The following is a 21,486-nucleotide window of genomic DNA, read 5'->3' as shown; positions in this document are numbered from 1 at the left end:
TAACAGTTTGAGCTGCTGGTGGCTTCACAGCTGCTGTTACCAAGGTTGAATCTCTGTGAGGTCTGCCTTTCCTCACACAGCTGAGAATCACAAACTTAAATCTCCACAAATTCTGAGAGGTGGTTTGTTGCTCTGTACTACATTGTTTGTATTGTGACCCCAGAGTTCAACACTGGCACAACCTGCACGGTGGTCCAACACATTGAGCTCATATAGTTTGTTTGCCTGATTGCAAGTCACCTGTATTTTGCTGAAGATCACAGCTCATTGTGACAGGCTTGTATATCATACTTACTAAGCATTCTACAAAATAGTCCATGTACTGTGATACACATAAAATGGTGAACTGTATAATGTAATGTAAGGCACAAAAGATTGAAATGGAGAAAAAAAAGAAAGAAAGAAAGAAGTGGTCAGGCTTGGGATACGCATCAGAAACAAAGAAAGCAGCGGATACATATACACAGAGAGAGAGAGAGAGAGAGAGAGAGAGAGAGAGAGAGAGAGAGAGAGAGAGAGAGAGAGAGAGAGAAAGCAGAGGAGTTGGAGGGACCTCTTCTAAACTAGAGAGACTTGTTTACGGTTGCTCATCCCATATTTGGCAACAGCACTGCCAGTGGCATTTTTGAAATAGTTCGAATGAAATCTGCTTCAGTAGTGAGAGAGTGTAACGGAGAGTAGCAACAGTGTGCTGGGCTCCCTGTGCCTTCTAGGATTTTTAATCCTTTTGGTATCTGCCAGTTGTGGAGAGTGAAGGGTGTGTTTTATGAAATGCAGCCCATGAGAGCTGGAGAGAAGCTGATCCCTGCCTGACGGTAAGCAGTGTCTGGTCTAGACCCATTTCCTTCTGATACTGGAGGTGGGAAGTTTTTTGTTTCCCTTGAGGGATTGGGTGAGAATGAGGAGTCTGAAATGCAGTACAGGATACAGCTTTTAGATGGGTAGTGTGCTTGCTTTTCTAAACAAAAGGGCATACTTTCAAAGTTAAAAAAACTCCTGTCAATTTGACAAAACTAGAACCAAATCATTTAAGCTTTCCTAAGTACAAGTTTCTGTTTGTAACTTTAACATGAACTTTTCTCATTAATAAAGACTGCAATGAAAGCTTTGAAAATATGCCTCAGCATATTGATTAAAGTAACATCTCTATAGAGTGAGTTAGTAATATAACACACTTTGCCATCACAATATACATAACTCTGCATTTAAGCACACAGGTCTAAATGACGTATTTATTATCCTACCAGATGTGAAAGGGCTGTGCTGTCAGATGATAAAACAAAATGTTTTTTGCTGATAGTCCATTCTTTCTTTTTAAAAGACCTGATGAGCATTGAGCCCACAATCTGTCAGCTGATTGAAGCTATGGAATATCTAGGGAATATTCTGCTTCAAGTCATTGGCTGCTAAAAAGTGCATTTGCCAAATAAAATGACATAAACACAGTTTGTGGTTTATACAGTATTTATTGTCAGCATGGCTTCAAATATTACACAGCAATTAACATTCTTGCTTAGTATAAATTTTCCAGAAACTGTGTAGAATTATTTTAAACTATTTTGGGGTAAGAGTGTTCAGTTTGTATTGCTGATAAAATAAAGTAATGAGAAAAACACAAGATATGTATTCATATATCCTTCTTCTTCTTCTTCTTCTTCTTCTTCTTCTTCTTCTTCTTCTTCTTCTTCTTCTTCTTCTTCTTCTTCTTCTCATTATTATTATGTTTATTTTTTATTATTAATAAAATAATAAAGAAGACTTGTTGTTGTAGTGATATTACCTTTACAAAAGGCTCTGTATGTATATATTTTTGTTGTTTGAAAATCCAAATAGAAAAAACATATTTAAGAAGTTGAGTTTGTTGTTATGTGGTATTCATGACACTTTTTGCTTAATATGTCTTCTGAATATCATAATATTTTACTTATTCCAATAGACTCAAAAAGTCTCATGGGCCAAACAAATGATAATATATATTTTATTTGAGATTTTTTTATTGGTTTTGTCATGGTTGTATGTATGGTTTTCTAGCACCATGAGGGGATAAAGTAGCTGCAACAGTGCTAACCCTTGGCTTAAGTTGGGTTATCCTTTTCTAGGTGCCTTAGCCAACGTGGAAACTAAATTGGCAGGATTTTCAAAAGGTTGTAAATGATAACTCCAGTGTTAATCAAGAAATCGGTGTGTAGCATTGATTCAAGTGGTTGTTATACCTATTTCGTTATTAAATAATTGTCCTAATGTGATTTCTGAAATTATGTTGATTTATGGAATAATGTTATATCTTAACGAGCAGGGCTTCTTGCGACCTATTTTGTTTGCATGGGAATTTAAAAGAAAATATGTATTAATTGTCATCATTTATCAGGAGTTCATTTGCACTTGGAAAAGGAGAGTTTTAATTAACGAAACAGTATATAACTCAATTGAAACAGAAATTTATCAGACTGCGGCTGACAATACAGAGAGGGAGAGTGTACAGGACCTGAGTTAATTTCTTGCAGACGACAATTCAATATTTGTAGTTATGAAAATATTTGAGCATTTTCTATACCGGTACTTGTGCTTATGAAGTGTAATGTTACTACCAATAAATTGTCAATGCAACTGTAGCCTATTTGAATTCTGCATACATGCATTGTATGGCAGCTGACTGTAGCTTTTATTTGAGGTATACAATTGAAACATTGGTATAGAAAACAGCATATTAGATATTACAATAAAGTTTCCTTAGGTAATTGCAGATTTGCAATGTGTTCTTGGCTTTTAACACCTGTGTCTTAACCACACAAGAACGAAGAAAAGACGTACAAGGGCACACAGATCCACTAAAAATGTGATCAAGATCATTGACATGGAATTTGTCTGAACATATTTAGTGTTGTCAGACTCCCCCCACACTTTATGTACAATGTACACTTTCACCTTCACACCTTTGTATATATATATAAAATGTTCTTATAGTTCTGTAAGTGTTCTTGGCTACTTCTAATCATGTTGAGCTTACTTATCTTACTTATTAAATAACTAGGACTGACAAAAGCATTGGCTGAAATGTTTGTCTAGTTGACTTAGCTGCCCTAACACAGGGTTAACATTGGACCAGGAAATTACATTTCACTTGTGACAAACTAGGCTAGCCTTGGAAAGTCTTTTTTATCAGTTACCGTGTCCATAACAAATCTGGACTTCTTACAGAATGCAGCCTCTTCCTCCTCCACACTGGGAGGCCGGGAGAATGGGAATGTGTTGTTCTGCTCATACCAGGCCCCTTCATGTTTGGCACAATCCCATAAAATAAAACAGGTTATGAAGGCATTATTGAAAAATTTACCTAAAAGGAAATGGCAAAGGTAACAGTGATTTCACTGTATTGGGGAACATACAGCACATTTCAACCAGAGTGGCAGGACTCAGAACAACGCAATAAGTACAAACAAACTTCGAATTGGCATTGGCTATTTATGAATTGATTAATTAATCTATATATTTAATTTGTGTTTATTCCCTCAGTAACAACTGTTTATTAACCAGAGAAAACATTACAATACAAACCTTTATACATCATGTCAAGTTTCCCAAGGTGTTTTACAACACAACTATGACCACACTTCTGAGGAAACCACAGAGATAAAACATTGTACAACAAAATAGAAGCTAAAGTAAAGATTATCCTGACATGGATTTCCCAGTGAGCCTCCTCCTCATATTTGTTGAAGCACCGACACATGCTTGATTAAAAAAGAAAAGAAAAACTTTATTTTATGGAAGCAGCGTACACAAGGTCACACACACCTACTCACTTGCTCATGGTGGTCAAGTTCAGAGGTATCCTTCTGTGAATGTGGCTGAGAGATACTGGTGACATTTCATTTCTGCCCCCTGCTGCTGACCCCACTTACTCCAGCTTCCTTCACCTCTGTGGCAGGCTTCTTCTGAGTTTTGCTTTTGTTGGATTCCATTGTTTACCACTGATTAGCTGCTTCCTGTACCTGCCAAATCCACAGTGGTCAGTCCTGCCATTGCTAGTACTAGTCATGTTACAAAAACCAGGAATCCCCGGGGCTCGACTTAAACACACCTGTACTTAAACTAATCTTGTTGAACATTCACAACTACATTTATAACAATTGTACAAGCACGTGCATGACTCCTTTGTCAGAGGTTGCTTCTTCTTTATGCACTTTATGTGAGACTTTTAAAATCCTTATAGGAGTTGACAAAGTTAACCTTTGCCAGTATTATAAATGCACGCTCAAAGGCATCACGTATGCATTTCAGATGGTTGGCTCTACCTGTTTATATAATAGAGTCAGTACTCACATATCTAACCCTATAAAATTCATCAACATGAACTCTAATTAAAAACTAACACCTGTGATCACCCTATTTATACACCTGTGGCTTGAGCCTTAATTAATCATTTAATCAATTATTCCTGGCTCCAGCCATATTCCCACGTGTTTTTGCGGGGAGGATTTTATCACTGTGTCAGCCCTAGTCAAAAAGAAAGATCATTAACTGTTGTTAAATTACTCATCAGTTCCTTAGTCTCACTCCAGTAGCACTCACTCTGACTGTGCCCTCCCACCAGAATTTCAAACTAAAATGGATGGCATGAAATTTTGTACCAAACACAATACTGATTGCGAATTGGTAACTGCTGGGAATGGACCGGTTTTCAGCTCAGCTTTTGTAACTAGATATTGACAGATGTAATGTAGCTTATCGGAAATGTCTGCAATATGTAGCTTAGCATTTGTGTAAATAGGCTTGTAAAAGTGACTCTCTGACATGTAATAATGATTGCAAAATACGCCTATACACCTCCAGAACAATAACAATTTTGCACATCAGATTGTTATTGACCATTTTATGGCAGGTGTTTCTATTGTGTCCAGCTCCTGTCTACGTTATTTACCAGCATGTAAGCATTTATATTCTCTTTCATCACAAAGCTGATCTATTAGTCAGCTGATAGCCAATATTGTTAAATGTTTCAAAGTTTCATTAGTGCAGAGTTTGGCACCGCGATCATTCCTGGTCCTTTTAACAGACCCTCTTTTCTCATTAGCTGACATTAGCTGGCCCTTTTACTGAAGGATTTAGAGGCTAGATGGCAATAATAAATGTTTAATGTGCTTTCCAAGGCTGCCTTTTTTTTTTTTTTTTAACTTAGGCCTCAATTACAGCAAAATGGGTTCCTGTACTTAAGCAATATGTGGGTTATATTTGTTGAGCAGATGCAGTGTTCATTGCACTGAAATGCTTACTCCACATTTTAAACATTGGCACATGGCAATCTTGTACTATGGTGTAGTTTTAATACTTATACTGTTATCATTAGGGAATGCCTAATTAATAACTACTGAAATTGTAGTAGTATACAGTTATTATGAGTTCTACACAATTCTGTTTATATCTTGTAATAGAGTAATGTAAGATATGTCTGCTACTGAAAGCTAAGCATGTTACTTGCTTTAATGGTGTCACCAATTAAGTGCTTTCAATATTAAAGTTTATGGTTCCTTCTATATGTGCAATTTTAGGAAGGACAGGTGTTAAATATTAGCTTCCTAGTTAAAATTTAAAAAATCTAAAATTTTTGTGGGGGGGATAAAATCATTATTTTATAATCATAACGCTAAGTTTCTATAACATATTTTTGTTTTGTTTTTCCATGTTAATCAAGGCAAACATAAGGTCATTTTTACTATTGGTTAACATTAATAATTAACCTTCTAAATGTTTACCACAGTATAATTGCAAGATATGTATGCAGTAAGCCAGGATTTGCTCTGCTTTTGCCACAGTTTAATGTTGAAAAGTTGTATAAGGTTGCTGGAGTGAATATGAAGTGTTGTCAGCACAGCACTATATCATTAAGACTTTTTTTCACGTTTGCGTCAGTTTGACTATGTGATTTTGTAATATTGGTGGATGAACAGAATCTAATAGCAGAGAGTTTCTTCAGCTCAGCACGTACAATTATCCCTGGCAAAGTTTCAATGACCTTTCTATACTAATTTGGTTAGGCTTCCGTGCTGGATCTAAGGTAATACCAGTACTGTTTATTCCACTCAATAAGTCACAGAGCTACCTTTTTCTAAGTTCTTTAAATTGTCAAGACAAGCTTACATAACAAGAACACTCAAGTCACTGTTGTTGCTGAGTCCAAAAGCAGCACAATAAACCATTTTTTAAAAGGTTCTGCTCGACTTAAAACACAGCCAAGGGACTGTGGCAAGAGCCCCTGTTAAAATGAAGATGGGGGTACTTATGACGTGCCTTCAAAGCCTAATTCAAAAATGAAACCCTGGGACGTTAAGTTCATTAAATAAAGGAGCATTAACACGAACCTCACAGAAAAATAATAGTCATATTGTACTTTTAATGCTGTTGCTGGCAAAAATGGCACTGCCTTGGCTAGTTATCAAAAGCTTTTTTGTTTAACACGTCCACAAGCAAATCCATCTTTGTGCCTGTATTTAAATGTATTCATTGGTGATGCATTATGCCATTTGTTTATCTTTTTATTTTGTGTAAATTAGGTTTTGAGGACATATTTATGTTGTATCAGATTTTCTGGATGGTCACACATGGGGAGTTCACAGATCCATTAGCACCATTCTTAAAATAAAATGTATGAATTAGGGATTTTTTTTTTTTCTTCAGAAAATATTGTGTTAATAACAATATATAGCACATTTTCCCTCCAATGCATTTTGATAACTGTCCATACAGTCAATGGGTACCCCCACACATCATAAACACATTTATAAATGTACATGGGAATTCTTCAGAGTGGTCACTATAAACAGATTGGGGGTCTATTCAAATAATCAAATTCAAACTAAATAAGGGAGCGCTTCAGTGTCCTTCTCTGATTCCTAGCTGTTATCAAGATTCTGAACTCAATCCAGTGCTGGAAAATAGCCTGGCTTGCACAATTTGCCCCAAACATTTTCCCACCCAAGAGCTGAGAATGTTGTGTCTCTGGTAGTTAAAATAAATCCTCTGAAATTGACATAAACAATTATCATCTTTTAGGTTTTACATACTAATAAATAACAATCAGCTTGAAGGGACAAAACTGGATAACTAATAACTGTGGCTGGCACAAATAGAAAATACAAGCTAAACCTTGCAAAGGAACAGCTACGAAAACACCCAAATCCAGCATTATTAATAGAGGGGGCACAAGGCAGTGACATCAGCTGTTTCCAGATTAAAAATAGAAGGGTATCTGTAAACATCCAAACAGCTTTATTAATAGAAAACCTACTCAGGCATATATTTTTATAAACACATCCTTTATATTTGGGAGACTAGTTTTGATTTAAACTTGGTGTCTTGCTCTTAGCTGCTATTAATTACTGAAAGACCCCAAGGTATATCCTTTATGTGTAGTATTCACCTGCTGTCATAAGTAAGTATTTTTCAGTTTTATATGAAAGCATAGTTTTCATCTTTTAGTGTTAAAATATGTCACGTGGAGAGCAGTAGGTTTCAGCAGCTGTGTTGTTTATCACTAGTAGAATGTTCTAGGCAAGGTTGCGTCAAGGGCTGAGCTGATTGTTTTTTCACTGTTTTTTTTTAATAACTTACATGTGTTACTGTTGCTATTGTAACTCACTGTTGTGGATTTACATCTTAATTAGCTCATGCTGAGTTCATTTGTGTTGGTGCAACAGAGCTGTGATTCCAGTGTAATCTAGGGTTATCCTGTCACTGTTTCACACTAAACCCTGATTATTTTAATCTGATCACGGATTGATTCATTTCATGATTCATAGATTCATAGCATCACTAGGTCAGTGGGTTATCACAGGGTAACAAGGGTCATATACTGTATTGGAATATTTGAAAAGTCTAAAATGGTTAAGATGGAAAATGTATCAATATTAGTTGATTTGCCTTTAGATGACCAAAGTATGGATCCACAGGGCAATTGTGTTTCGCTGATACATGGTTTTCTGGTGGCTGGCAAATTTTTACAGTAATTTAGCATTTCTCCATGGATTCATCCATTAATTCCGGAACACTCAATCTGAGGTAAGGACTAAACTACTCTAAATGATCATTGCCACATTTTATTCAGAAAGGAATAACACACTAAAGTTACCAACAAACAATTCAGGTGTAAGGACTGCTATTGTGGGTTATTCCCAGGCAAATGATCCATTGGAGGGAAGGGAGAAAAACAGAGCTGGATGATTGAGAAGCTGTCCTATAAAAGTAGAGCAACTGGCTTTTCATTTCTAACTATAACTAGCCGCTCCAGGCCTCAAACAATTCATTTCCTGCCTTTCTGAGGATAACAAAGGGAAGTTTTGTTGAAAACCGATTTAAATTTACAGCGTGAATGGAAACCAGTCATGTTTAGATCATATATACTGTAGTTGAGGGCCTTTAGGGACCTCTTCATACTGACTATTTGGGGATTTCACAGCCCATTTAATTTTTCTCTTTCTAAATGCACTGGCCCTCACTTGTATTAAGATATGTTGTGTTAAAAGCAACTTTTGCAAATGGAAGTTCCACGGCTTTATTCTGATATATATATATATATATATATATAAGATTATCTATATATATATATATCTATATAATATATACTATCTATATATATATATATATAATATATTTTTTTGTTTTTTATTTCCTACTATGAAATTTTTAGTGAATCCGGTACAGGCCATTATTATTTTCAGGCCATTATATATATATATATATCATATATATTATATATATATATATATATATATATATATATATATATATATATATATATATATATATATACATGCCAACAGTTAGATCAAATTGAACAGGCCCTGCACATTATACTTTAACATGTAATCAGTATATGACAGCTGTGTATAAAACACAGACATTTATTTCATTTTAGATACATCCCCCGTTTTAAACTGCATGACTCCCCTGGGCTCTGATGATTCAGCTAAGTTCAAAATGAATAGTAAGTTAAAGTTCCTCTTGCACATTGTCAGTGTTTACATGGATATGTTGAAAGCTTTCTAATATATAGTAATGGCTTTTAAATAATACATTCAGGCACCGGTTACGGATTCTGATCCCTGCGAGTGCGATGAGATTAATAGCTTCATAACTGCTTATGCAAACAAGCACATTCACAGAATAAGATGCTCATTTGCAGTGAGTGTGGTCATCAATTCACAGCAACTGCCCTGGTACATATTCAACAAGCATGACTCAGCCCCGTACAGACAACGTTAATATGAGGTATACATTTTGACAATATCCTTTTGATATTGCAAAGCTGGGCATTGCATTTATACTAATAGGAACAATTTAGGGAGATGGCTTTAACTTATATCTATCTTCTGCCTTGAAATAAAAAGGTTACAGTGAATTTTACACCATTTGTATATTTACTGCAACATTCTGATTTTTTTTTTTTAAATGTATTTTCTTTTTTTGATAATGGTTAATATATAATAATCAATTTATAAAGCAATACAAAATAAATAACAATACACAACATTGTTGCAATTGATATAATTGAGAAGTAATCTAAATTACTTTAGATATTTATGTTTGCTTGCATATCTATGCATATTGAATATTAAATTAATGCAAGTGCAAAGGCAGTGGCAAAAAAACAGTATAACACTAGTAAGAAACTGCCACTCTCCTACAACTAATCTGTCTTTTTGTTCTCTTGGAAAATGTGTGTTAATTTCAATATTACACTTTACAGTAAAAACTAAGGATGAGGCTCTGTCCATATCTGATATGTATATAAACAGTTGAAGAGACACGTAATTGCAATTGCTCTTTTACATTTCACTTGGTATTTTATGGTGTTATCTAGCTGTTTACAGTTAAACAATGAATAAGGGGCCTTTGAATAAAACAAAACAACATCTCAAGAAACTTCAATGTATAAAAACAGAGCAGAAATCCCATTGGGGGTTGGAATCTTAAGCAATTGTAGGTACTAAAAACTAATTTTCCATGAGTGAGGTTACTGAAGGCTTTGACAGAACTCCCTTTTAAGGAATCCCTTTAAGGCCAAGCGAAAAGTACCTTTATTGCTTGCCACAGCACAGTATGTTCTAGCTCCAAAGCAGCTCACCAGAAACAGCAGTATTCAGCAGTTATATTGAAGTTAGTATATTATCATCATACTTTATACTGTATCCCTCTATCCTCTACTTTATCAGAAAAGAGCCGCATTGCAGCACGCACACAAGCATGTTGTGAGTCCTCCTTGAATCTGTCTTAGTACTCTTTCATAGGCAATATGCTGCAGCTGTATTTTATATACATTTAATGGTGTTAAACTAACACAAATTGAATTGGATGAGTGTGTAATAAACAAGTTTATTCCTGCATCTAAAAAAATTCTACAAATGTTATAATTTACTGTTACAATTCTTTATTTTTCAGAAAAAGGTTCAAAATAGGTAACAGTTTTACCCCCCCCCCATAAAAAAATTAATAAATTTCACTTTGATGTACCTTTATAAATCATAGCCTAAATGTGTATTCTGCATAAATTATTTTGGATGTTATCTTCGGTTGATTTCATCCCATTATCTGTTGTGTTCTTAAAATATCAAAACGTGAAACAAATTGTAATATTAAATTCCATAACTGCTTTATACCAAAGCATTTTAGAACTTTTAAAACCGTAAAATACCAATAGTGCTGAAATGAAAACGGAACTAAAATCAGTCAGCCTTGTACAGCACATACAATTTACAAGCACTTTTGTAACACTGTCACCAAAGTAAATTCAGCTGACCCACCAAAGCAGTGGTTAATCAGATCCATTTGTGCAAAAGGCATTTATCTTATCAGGGATTCAGGACACATTAGAGGTTATTATCCTGCCAGTAAAACTTTGGCCTAACCAGAGAAGGACATAACAGTGAAAGTGGTTGCTTTAAAAACAGATTTGGTTGCAGTGTTATCTAAGTTTTAAAACACCGGTGGCACTTTTTAAGAGGAATTACATAATTTTAAAGATAGTCAGATACATAATTGAACTGTTCCTTCCTGCAACTTTACCACAGTTTCCCATGGTTATACTATGCATTTACTATGGTTTGCCATGTTTTATACATTTTCTTTACCATACTTCTCCCTGCTTAAGAATGATTACCTATGACATACCTTGTCTTCACTATGCTTTAATACAATTTGCTTTTCCTACGGCAAACTTCTATAAAGGTTGTTTCTTGTTAGTTTTATACTCTTCTCAGGGAAAAAAAAAGCCTTTACCCTACAACTTTCTTCAAAAGAAAGCCTTGGGCATTCTAAATTTAGATTATTGGAAAGAAGGAGTACACAGGATTGCTCCCAAGAAGCAGACAAGAAGTCAGCTCTGTGTGTCAACTTGTTTTGTGGTTTGAAGCATCTTAAAACATGTTTATGGCACACTCTACCATATCAGAAGTGTTTAAACTTCTGGGGGGCTGGATTCAGATTTGTTTTGGGCCACACACATTTGCACTCCAGCCTTTCTTCTTACCCAACTCTGTCTCCACTTTCAGCTTTCTTATACAATATTCCTACTCCTTAGTTCACTCCATAAGTAGTTTTGACTTTTTCCTGATTCTTCCATTCTCTCTCCCTTCTTCTTCCCAACCCTTTCACCCTCCATTACCCCCTAACCAGAGGGTGCAGTGTGTGTCCCCCACCCCACCCCCAAAACTCATGCACAGATTGTTTCCATTTTTTGCATTCAGGTTCTACAGCTGGAAAATAAAGTTATTGACTGGGGTTGTTGTTCTTTTCATCCTGCTTCTTTTTTGTGTGTGAGAGAGAAAGATAGAGAAAAAAGCAAATGCAAAACATGACCAAGCACTGGTTTAGTGACCACAACCTTGAGCAGAGACAATCAATCTGATTGATTGAACACTTTTAGGAGTTATATAAAGCAGGATGGATTTATTAATCTTATGTCAGGGATTGCCAAGAATAAATAGTTTTAATTAAATGGCAGATACCAGCAATAGTCTTAACCCAAGAGCTATGGTATACATTTTTGTAACAGCACTGTACAAATATAAGGGATGTAATCTTTCCAAATCAGATTAATGACTTTATACATTTTCAAGATGAGATAAATACACCCACAGAACATATTACTATCTGTAGGACATAGCGAATGTATAAGGAAATAACAGTCTTCTGAGTGTGTACATTTATTTTTTGAAAATCCTGGATTTTAATTTTAGCAAGTCAGTTACATGTTGCTTCTGCTATGAGTCTTGCTTAAAGTGAATCTGTTCTTTGGCTCTACGACAGGCTGAAATTGTTATGGAACCTTTGGATTCCCAATGAAAGTAAAGAGATATTCCTCTTCTATTATAATTACCTTCAGGCTGCACTGTTTAACAGTCTTACATTCAGTCAGTACAGTGAAGGCACTACAAAGGATGATTTTTTAATAAGACTGTAAGATTCATGTTTATTATTAGTAGTTGTACTATTAGAATAAATATGAGAGAGTGGGAAGGGGAGGGAAAGAGAATGCATGAGTGTATTGCATTCTGACTGTAGCCCAGCCTTGGTGATGTCATAATGTGAGGCACATAACTACATGATGATAAAGCTCACAATTACGTTGGTTGTCTACAGTGGTGTAACAATTCACAGAGCGAGAACGTAGGACTTGTTTACCAGGACAGTTGCTGCTGCTGCTTGTACTGCAGCTATTTGTGAGGCTGTTTTCTTTCTGTATGTAACAAAACAAGCCTGGGGACTTATAAAGAAGGAACCTGAGTGCTGCAGACATTGGTGTTTAGGGTAAACAAGGGATGAGGAAGGACAGGTAGGATTTGTTTTTATTAATTTAATTTGTATTATTGAGATAGGTAACATAACTACCTAGATCTCAACGCCTGCCTTATACTCATTATACCTTATGTGAACTGAATGCCATTGTATTAAGTGATTTAGGTAACAAATCACCCATGTATTAATGTAACTGTGTAGTACATCATTAATATAGTCTTAATAACCCCTTCACACTAATTTTGGAGGATGTAAAAGGTTTTTAATTTTGCTTTTAAACAAGGACATATATGATTGGAGACTACAGCTGTGGAGAAGTTCATCAGTTGTTTTTTTTTATTATTATGGTTACTTTTTATGTGAATTGTATTATTAGGCTTCCAAGCAAGAATAGCTTGGGAAGCCTAATGTTATTGTATGGATTTTTTTTTTCTATTATTATTATTATTATTATTATTATTATTATTATTATTATTAGAATCTGTCTTGGGAAGCCTAATGTTATTGTAAGGATTTTTTTTTTTCTATTATTATTATTATTATTAGAATCTGTCTTGGGAAGCCTCTTATTATTGTAAGGATTTTTTTGTTCTTCCCGAAACTTTAAACTGCTCCTGTTCGTATGTGGTGTACCCAGTCAACATAAAACTTGTCAGGCATCATTCATTGCAGATTTCAACCAAGATGCCTGACACGTTTTTTGGAAAAACCTTTAAAATCTTCTTCTTGGGAACGGCTGAACCGAATGATCTGGAACTTGCCATCAGCAATCAAATCTGCTTCAAGTTTGCGAAACAGAAGTTAAAAGATAAATTTTACTATCAAAATGGCTGCTACCAAATTCATCAAAACTCGTCGAAACATCAAACTGCTTCCTTTTGCAAATGGTTTAATCAGCTAACTCTTAATCTGGTAGGCATCATCCTGGGGACAATGGAATTCAAATATGGCAAAATGCTGTTCTTTTGTAAAACAAGATGGCCGGCAGATCTACGTTTCATTCTTAAATTTAAAACCACTTCACTTTAACATGGTTTAGTTGATTAACTCCAGAGTTGAGAAGCATCATCCCTGTGTCAATACAATGGACTTTTTCAAAAATTGTGTAAACCTGGCCACCTCACGCATTTCTTCGGTCAAATGTAAAACTAGCTTATAATTCCTTACAGTGCACATAGGTTTATGATAATTTTATACAACACATTTAGGAACCCAAATATGCTTTATTAAAAAATTATCTTGATCGTGACCTTTGATCTCTCCTTAAGGTTAAATGTAACCTTAAAGCTGCTCCAAAAGACTGATCTGTTGCTGACACTTGTGCTGCAATGCTACTGCTTGCCAAAATTTTCAACTGGTGCTGAGCTTGGAAGCCATAAAACTGCATGGCAGTTCTTATTTATTTATTTATTATTTATTTATTTATTTATTTATTTATTTATGTATGTATGTATTTATGTGTTTATTTATTTATTTGACAGACGTCTTTATCCAAGGTTTCCTTTTCCCTTTATGGACAACTTTTTGGATAGTTGGACATAAGAGGGTGGGTGTGTTCAGTGCTCAACTACAGGCGAGAGAGAGAGAGAGAGAGAGAGAGAGAGAGAGAGAGAGAGAGAGAGAGACTGACTGACTGCCTGCCTGCCTAAGTGTAAGAGTGTTCTTTAGTTATTCAGACAAACAGAATATGCTCATTCACAGTTGTTAATCTGCATCTGTTTAGATATGGCCAGGATTACTCAAACTTCCTCCCTTTATTTAAGGCACTCAATTGTACAGCGAAACAGATCCTAACTGAAGCACGATCACACGCAGATGAACCAGACACAACTTGACAACATCTTGGACTTTCATAAATATTGGCATGCCTATAAATAGGCAGAGGCCTCATCCAGAGTTGTATTATTGTTTGAGTCATGATTAAAATCGGGCTGTGTTTGTTGTCACACTTCTGATTATAACATGTTTTGACAATGGCTGACCACGTTGAACAACGAGAGCATTGTTAGCTTCATAGTACTGTCAATATTGTGGTAGCTCATGGCCTAACCAGTAGCAGACAGAGCCAGCAGTGGGATGGAGCATTGCCTGAATTCTGCAGCTTGTGTGTTTAGGAAATGTTTTGCTTTGATTCCAAGGAGTCAGGAAATCCCATAGGCCCTTGATTCTTAAGTCACTTTTCCATGACTGACTCATTGCTCTGGCTCGGCAGTTTACATCTTTTCCTGGGAAAATGCTACAGGCTCAGAGATTTAGTCACAGCTCCAGAGATCTGGTACAGTACAGCAGCAGCAATGCTGTAAAAACAGAGGTGCTCAATTGGTATTAGCTATGCCTTATACAAATTAAAGACTGAACAGTACTAACTTGGCAAAAGTACAATGGGATTAGCTATGTCTCAAAGATAAAGACAGTGAAATGGTCCGGCAGTGGGAATACTATAAAGCTATGTACACTTGTCCCTTGACAATTCCCTGGAACTGCTATGGAAATTTGGTATAAGTAATGTGGTAAACCTATCACTCAAATAAATAGACCCATTGCAGTGATAAATGACCAAACTATAGTATAAATGAATTCACAATTTCTTAGACATACTGCCCCATGTCATACAATAAAACAGTATAAAAAATTACAAATTCAGCTGGCAAAGTTGTTATGATAAGTGTTAACCAACAGTAGTTGGTCTAATGCATAAGTATGTCACAATGGATACTAGGGCTGGACAATTTACAGTAAGTATATCAGGATTTGAAACTTGCACACACTGATGATAAAATAGACATGGATTACAAGGTACATTACTTTAGTACAGATACCACAAGCAAAAACCTTTTGTTGTGAGTAACTTTCCTTCATACTCATCTTGATTGAATGCAAATACATATTTCCCACTTTTAAGCAGGTGTCACTTCAGAACAAAAAATACTGATGAGATTTGGAGACCGCAGTATTACTAGAAATGGCAACACAAAGGATTTAATAAATGGTGGTCCTGATACAGTACCACTATCTTCTTGAGGTACATTGCCACTTAGTACGGAACCATCGTACCACCATTGCCATAGAACAGTGACAACGTAATGGTTGATTCACAATTGCAATATTGTAAAAACAATGAAATGACAGTAGTCATTGCAACCACTAGGAAGATGACCCCTTGCAGTGAATTGGCATGGTAAAACTGTCTTTCATTGATGTGGTACTGTTGTCACAATAAAGCAAATCCAATGGGATTAAACAGGAATCACAAACCTTGTCTTCACCCATTGTGCCACCCATTGTCAGTAAATTCCCTCCAGGGTACCAGCTTAGCCTCCATTTAATGCAATTATTTAGGAACCCACCATTATGCCTGTAGCCATAAACCAAAATTACGAGGCTGGGTTGAGGCATAAATGGCATCATTTAAATAATTGAGCAGCCTTTAGTTTTCTATGTAAGGTTTTAGTGATGCTGTGTGTGTTTGAGAGAGTTGGCATACCCCTCTGTGCTGTTTAGTCAGCACTTAATCCCCATGACTGAAGGTGTTTTCAATCAATGGGTCTGCTAATGGTCTGAAAATAAATTAGGAATGAGTCTGCTGCTATTTAATAGGGTTTTTCCGTCCATTCCTTTCCATGTACGTTGCAATACAAGGTCTATACACCATTTTATTTCAATCCACAGAATACTCTGTGTATACAATGCAAAACTAAACTCTACCCATTTCAATTGTCTATTCTGCCAATCAGAGTATCCTGCACAATAGAGGCGACTAAGGGTAGAACGACTGCTAAATTGATTGAGTCAAATAGTTGAGGTAAAAATAGGAGAATAGTTTGACTAGTCGCAACTTTAAAAAGATATTAATAAGTCATATATTTGATCTTGATGTTCTATTTGTTAACATTCTGTTTTGTAACCCATTGCTGTTTGTGCACTATTTATTAATGTTATAAATGTATATTTTTTCTGGATTACAACTGCAACTGTACTTCCTTCCATCTGAAACTACACACTTCACAATTACTTTACAACCACATGACATGCTATTAATCAATAGGTCAACTGTCACTTTACTATTCGACTAGTCGACTATTCTCTGCTACACATTTGTTTGACCAGCCAATCATATTCATTCTGCACGTCACAAGGTATCCTCAATCAAGTCAACAGCAGCATGGCAAGAACATTAAGAAATGTTGTTACCGGACATTCTCTTAGTAAAATAATTACATTTTCACATAAAATGTCATCAGCTATATCACCTGAGCTGTAACAGAGCTTGAAAAAGTCATTTATAACACAGTGGCAAGCAGGGATAAGGAATTCTGTGTCTCTGCTGCAAAAACTTAGATACAAAATAAACTGTCAAACCATATGTTTTCTGGATGAATACATTGAAGGCTAAACAATGGAAAAAATGTAGTAAACACTAGACATACACCAAGGAGTTACATTTTGGTGTAACTGAGGAACATTGTATCTTTAGGAATACAAACTGCATAGCTGGTCAGTTTATTGTCTAATGGGATGTAGTTCGTTATTCGATTCAGAGCACGTGCTATCCTGTTTATCCTGCAAAAACTTCACAACATATGTTAAGAGAGTTTGTAGTATGTTTATTCAGCTGTTAAAAAAAATAATGGACTAAATCATTTTCTGTTTGTCTTTTCTTCATTTTCAGAACTTCACACACAAGGTCCACTTGACGGTAGTCTTTACGCCAAGGTTCGCAAGAAGGATTCTATTGTCGGGTGTGGGGGTGCGGTCAGTACCAACGGCCTCCCAGCAGTCGATCACGCTCTTTCGGTCAGCAGTGACTCAGGAAACTCCACCGCCTCTATTAAAACTGACCGGACCGATGACCCTGGACAGCAGGTGGCAACGGTCACCCAACCTCTGAGCCCAGAGGAGAAGAAAGAGCTAGATCAACTTTTGAGTGGCTTGGAGGCGCCCATGCATCGGCAAGCTTTACTGGTGGCAGAGGCAGGAGGGGGCGGAGGAGGAATGCGGCATCTAGTGCCCGCACAAGTTCACGTGAACGGGCACAGTGTGGAGCGGGAGACTGACATCCTGGACGATGAACTGCCTAACAGCCAGGAAGCTAACAGCGTGGACAGCTTAGGAACACTGTCTTCCTTTGAAGGCCGAGCAACGCCCGCAGAGCTCTACTATCAAACCGAGACGGTTATAAATGGACAAGAAGGTCCATATCTGGAGAAGACCATGCTAGAGAAGGTGGCAGAGATGCCTGGTCATCGGATTCGAAGCTCGTCCTCGGTGCAAGAACGCATTATGGACACTTCCGCTGTTTCGCCACCGAGCTACCCCAACCAAAATGGTGGCATTTACCGCTCACAGTCCTTTGGTTCTGCCACTGTTCCCAGCTATGATGTTGCTCCTAAGCTAATGCCTAGAGCTCCAGCCAGAAGCACAAGCAGTAGAGATGCAGTGCAGAGGGGTCTGAATGTCTGGCAACAGCAGGGACAGCCGGGCGAGGTGGTCCCAGAGGCAGCCCACTTGAACCCAGTTCTGCAGAGCCACAGTCTGCCCGAGTTCCCAGGCACGGCTTCCCAGCAGGAGATTGAGAAGTCCATTGAGGCGCTTAACATGCTCATGCTCGACCTGGACCCAGCCATGACCCAGGTGCCCAAGTCGTACAGTGCTCCCCTGACCTCTGCTTCAGTCTCGGTGGGGGGAAACAGTGTGGTCACCACTCAGCCTGGCATCTTTGCTCAGGTACCAACTAGATCCCTCAACGCTTTCCAAGCAGATATGTATGTTCCATCCTATGCAGAAGACCCATCTGCCACATTCGGTCAAATGCAACAAAGGCCTTCCAATGCTTACCCACCAAGCACTGCAGACCCATCTTACATAACAGATCAGTCTACCACATTAGGTCAAGCACATCCCTACAATACCTATCCGGTGAGCACTGTGGCACAGGCTTATTCAACAGAACCATCTCCCACATTCAGCCAGGGGCCACAGAGGTCTACCAATACTTACCAAGCTAGCCCTACCATCCCATCCTACCCAACAGAACCTTACAACTCCTTCAATCAAGTGCAACAGAGGCCGACTAATGCTTACCCAGCACACAGTGCAGTCCCTTCCTACACAACAGAACCGGCCAACGCATTTGGCCAACTGCAACTGAGACCTCTCAACACCTACCCTGTAAATACAGCATCCCCGGCATACTCCCCTGACCTCCAGGAACTTGATTACCACATTTCCTCCCCATGCCTCCAGGGACCCCCTCGCAGCCAGAGCATAGGTGGGGGAAGTGCCTCGTCCTCCCCTCTACCCCCTCTAAACTCCCAGTCACCTGCTTTTCCCAAGGCAGTAGATCCAGATGAGGAACGCTATAACCTGGAGGGGATTGTGGCCCACCGCGTGGCTGGTAAGTACCATCCTTGCTTTAGTTAGGAATTTTGAAATCTAGAAAACAAATCTTCATTAATAGTACTGCATTGAGTATAAGCTTTTCATATTATATGTACACATACTGATCAAAACAAAACCATGTTCTATTCATGAGAGAGCCTTGGTGGACACAAGTTTCAAAGTGTTTACTCCAGTCTTTAATTAACTTAATTTTATTTGTCATTTTATTTTATTTTTTTTAAGAGAGAATTTGTTTCGTTAAAGTTAACAAATGAGAGACAAACAACTTGGGGGTACTTGAGAAATGTTGTATTACCAAGTTGTTTGGTTATATTGTGTTTATGAAGTACCAAATATTTTCACATATATATCCGTATGTTTCTTTCCTGTTTCCTGTAAGTACAAAACCATATATATTTTATTTAGTTATGTTTTGTATTCTTTGTATCTCTGTGTCTCTTCTCATTTGCTGATGTATTATCTACACATTAATATATGTAAGAGCCTCTGTATGTCTCTGTGTGTTTGTGTTACACAATGGACATCATTCACAATGACCCTACCTTGACCCCATTTTAGAGAGCACAACTGAACGACGTATTAAACCAAGAATCCATTCTCACAACACATTGCAACACTCATAATTATTTATTAGAGCAAGGTTAGGGTAAGACTTGTTCAAGCGGGAACGTGGGAGTCAATAAGGGTTATCGTGAATAAACTCTATCTTCTTAGTTCATGAAGGACTATCCATGTCTGTGTTGTGCAAGACTCCAGTTCCCTGTGCTTTTGTATTCCTTTAAATCCTTGTATCAGCGTATGGTTTGATGCAAGTCTTGGTTCTGTGTTAGTGATTAGTGGTGGTCTCTGTATGTTGAAAATATATACTGTATATTTTTTTAATTGTATTTATTTATTCTGTTGTTTTTTATTGTTTGTATTTATTTATGTTTTTCTCGCTTGTGGTGCTTTCACATTGGCATTTGCTGTTTAATCATTGCTAGTTTGTGCTTTATTGTTTCTTTTTTTCATAAATTAAACCATATTTAATCCCCACATGGGTGAAATGTTGGATGTTTTTAATTAGAGTTTATAATATTTATAATAGGAATGAACATCCACCAAAATTCACCCATTAGTTCATGTTTTATTTTTTTCCATGTTTCTACTCCCGCTTCTATGGAAATGGCCCCCTTACAAATGTTAGAGTAATCTATCATTTTAACCTCTCTAACTAAATTTATATTGACATTGAATACTTATACCTCTAAAAGAACATCAATAAATATTGTTTTGCTTATAACTTTAATGTTTTAGGCACCATTCGGCTATTGACTTGGGACCCGTTAAGTACCTTTGCATTTATTTTAGTGTTGGAAAAACATTTTACAGTTTTAGATTTCACACATTAGCACAATTTCCAATAGCCCTTTTGCAATATAAAGATTTGCCTGGTTTTATTGTATTTAAAAAAAGAAAAATCTGTACAGCAGAAGGCCCATTGGGCCCATCATCATAATCATACAACTGGAATAAAAGACAATCTAAAACCTGAGACTTTACAGTATGAATAATATAAACTCAAACATAACTTTGGTTCCAGGTATCAGTTTTGTTAGATATCTAGCAAGTCCAGTTGCATACAGGGGTACATATTTTGCAAGAGCATGCTTGTTTAAGCTTCTGATCTCTGGCATTTTAATTGTGCATTTTATATATACAGTATATAGATGGATGGATAGATAGATAGATAGATAGATAGATAGATAGATAGATAGATAGATAGATAGATAGATAGATAGATATTGTGTAACAGAGAAAAGACAGAATGTAGTCCTGGGGAGCTACAGGACTACGTTTCCCAGAAGGTCATGGGACTAGGGGTCTTTAATTGTAAATTAGAAACACTTGGAACGAATCAAGCCCTGTTAAAAAGCCGGGGAAACCCGGTACACAGGGCAGCGGAGTGGAAAGCCTGTCGAGAAAAGAGTTGTAATCAGTGAAGAAGCAGTATTCCATTTATGTTTGTGTCACTGTAAAAATAAATAAAGTAAAACTGTATTTTGTGCTGGTAAATTGTGTAGCCGTCCAACATGTTAGTGAGGTTTGGAAATAAAGTGTGTAGTAAGCGCTCTAAATAGGAGTTAGGTTTTTGTTTTGTTTTGTTTTTCTCTGTAAATAAGTTTGCATTTGCGCTTAGAACATTTCTGGGTCAAGTTTTTAAAGGGGCAACAAACCTTTTTAAAGTGTAAATGGGCAGCAAGGAGTCACATCTTTCACATATGGTGGCAGGGTGGGATGCAAACTGAAGATTAAAGC

At 36.8% G+C, this 21,486-nt stretch overlaps 1 protein-coding gene across 4 annotated transcripts in view; it reads left to right on the top strand.

Annotated features, from left to right (window-relative positions):
* LOC121322595 (tensin-1-like) overlaps positions 1 to 21,486 on the top strand; it is a 287,308-nt gene that overhangs the window by 233,116 nt on the left and 32,706 nt on the right. For 3 of the 4 annotated variants that reach the window (XM_041262743.1, XM_041262746.1, XM_041262745.1), the window contains exons 18-19: positions 8,912 to 8,980; positions 17,459 to 19,183. In XM_041262743.1, the coding sequence (XP_041118677.1) occupies positions 8,912 to 8,980; positions 17,459 to 19,183 (1,794 nt within the window). The remainder of the gene's footprint in view (positions 1 to 8,911; positions 8,981 to 17,458; positions 19,184 to 21,486) is intronic. The other variant, XM_041262744.1, reaches the window with a different exon arrangement.

The sequence above is a fragment of the Polyodon spathula genome, chromosome 11 (assembly GCF_017654505.1).
Source record: "Polyodon spathula isolate WHYD16114869_AA chromosome 11, ASM1765450v1, whole genome shotgun sequence".
NCBI classification, from domain to species: domain Eukaryota; kingdom Metazoa; phylum Chordata; class Actinopteri; order Acipenseriformes; family Polyodontidae; genus Polyodon; species Polyodon spathula.
Note: the sequence above shows the minus strand (reverse complement) of the source record. Positions and strands in the feature narration are given on the sequence as shown.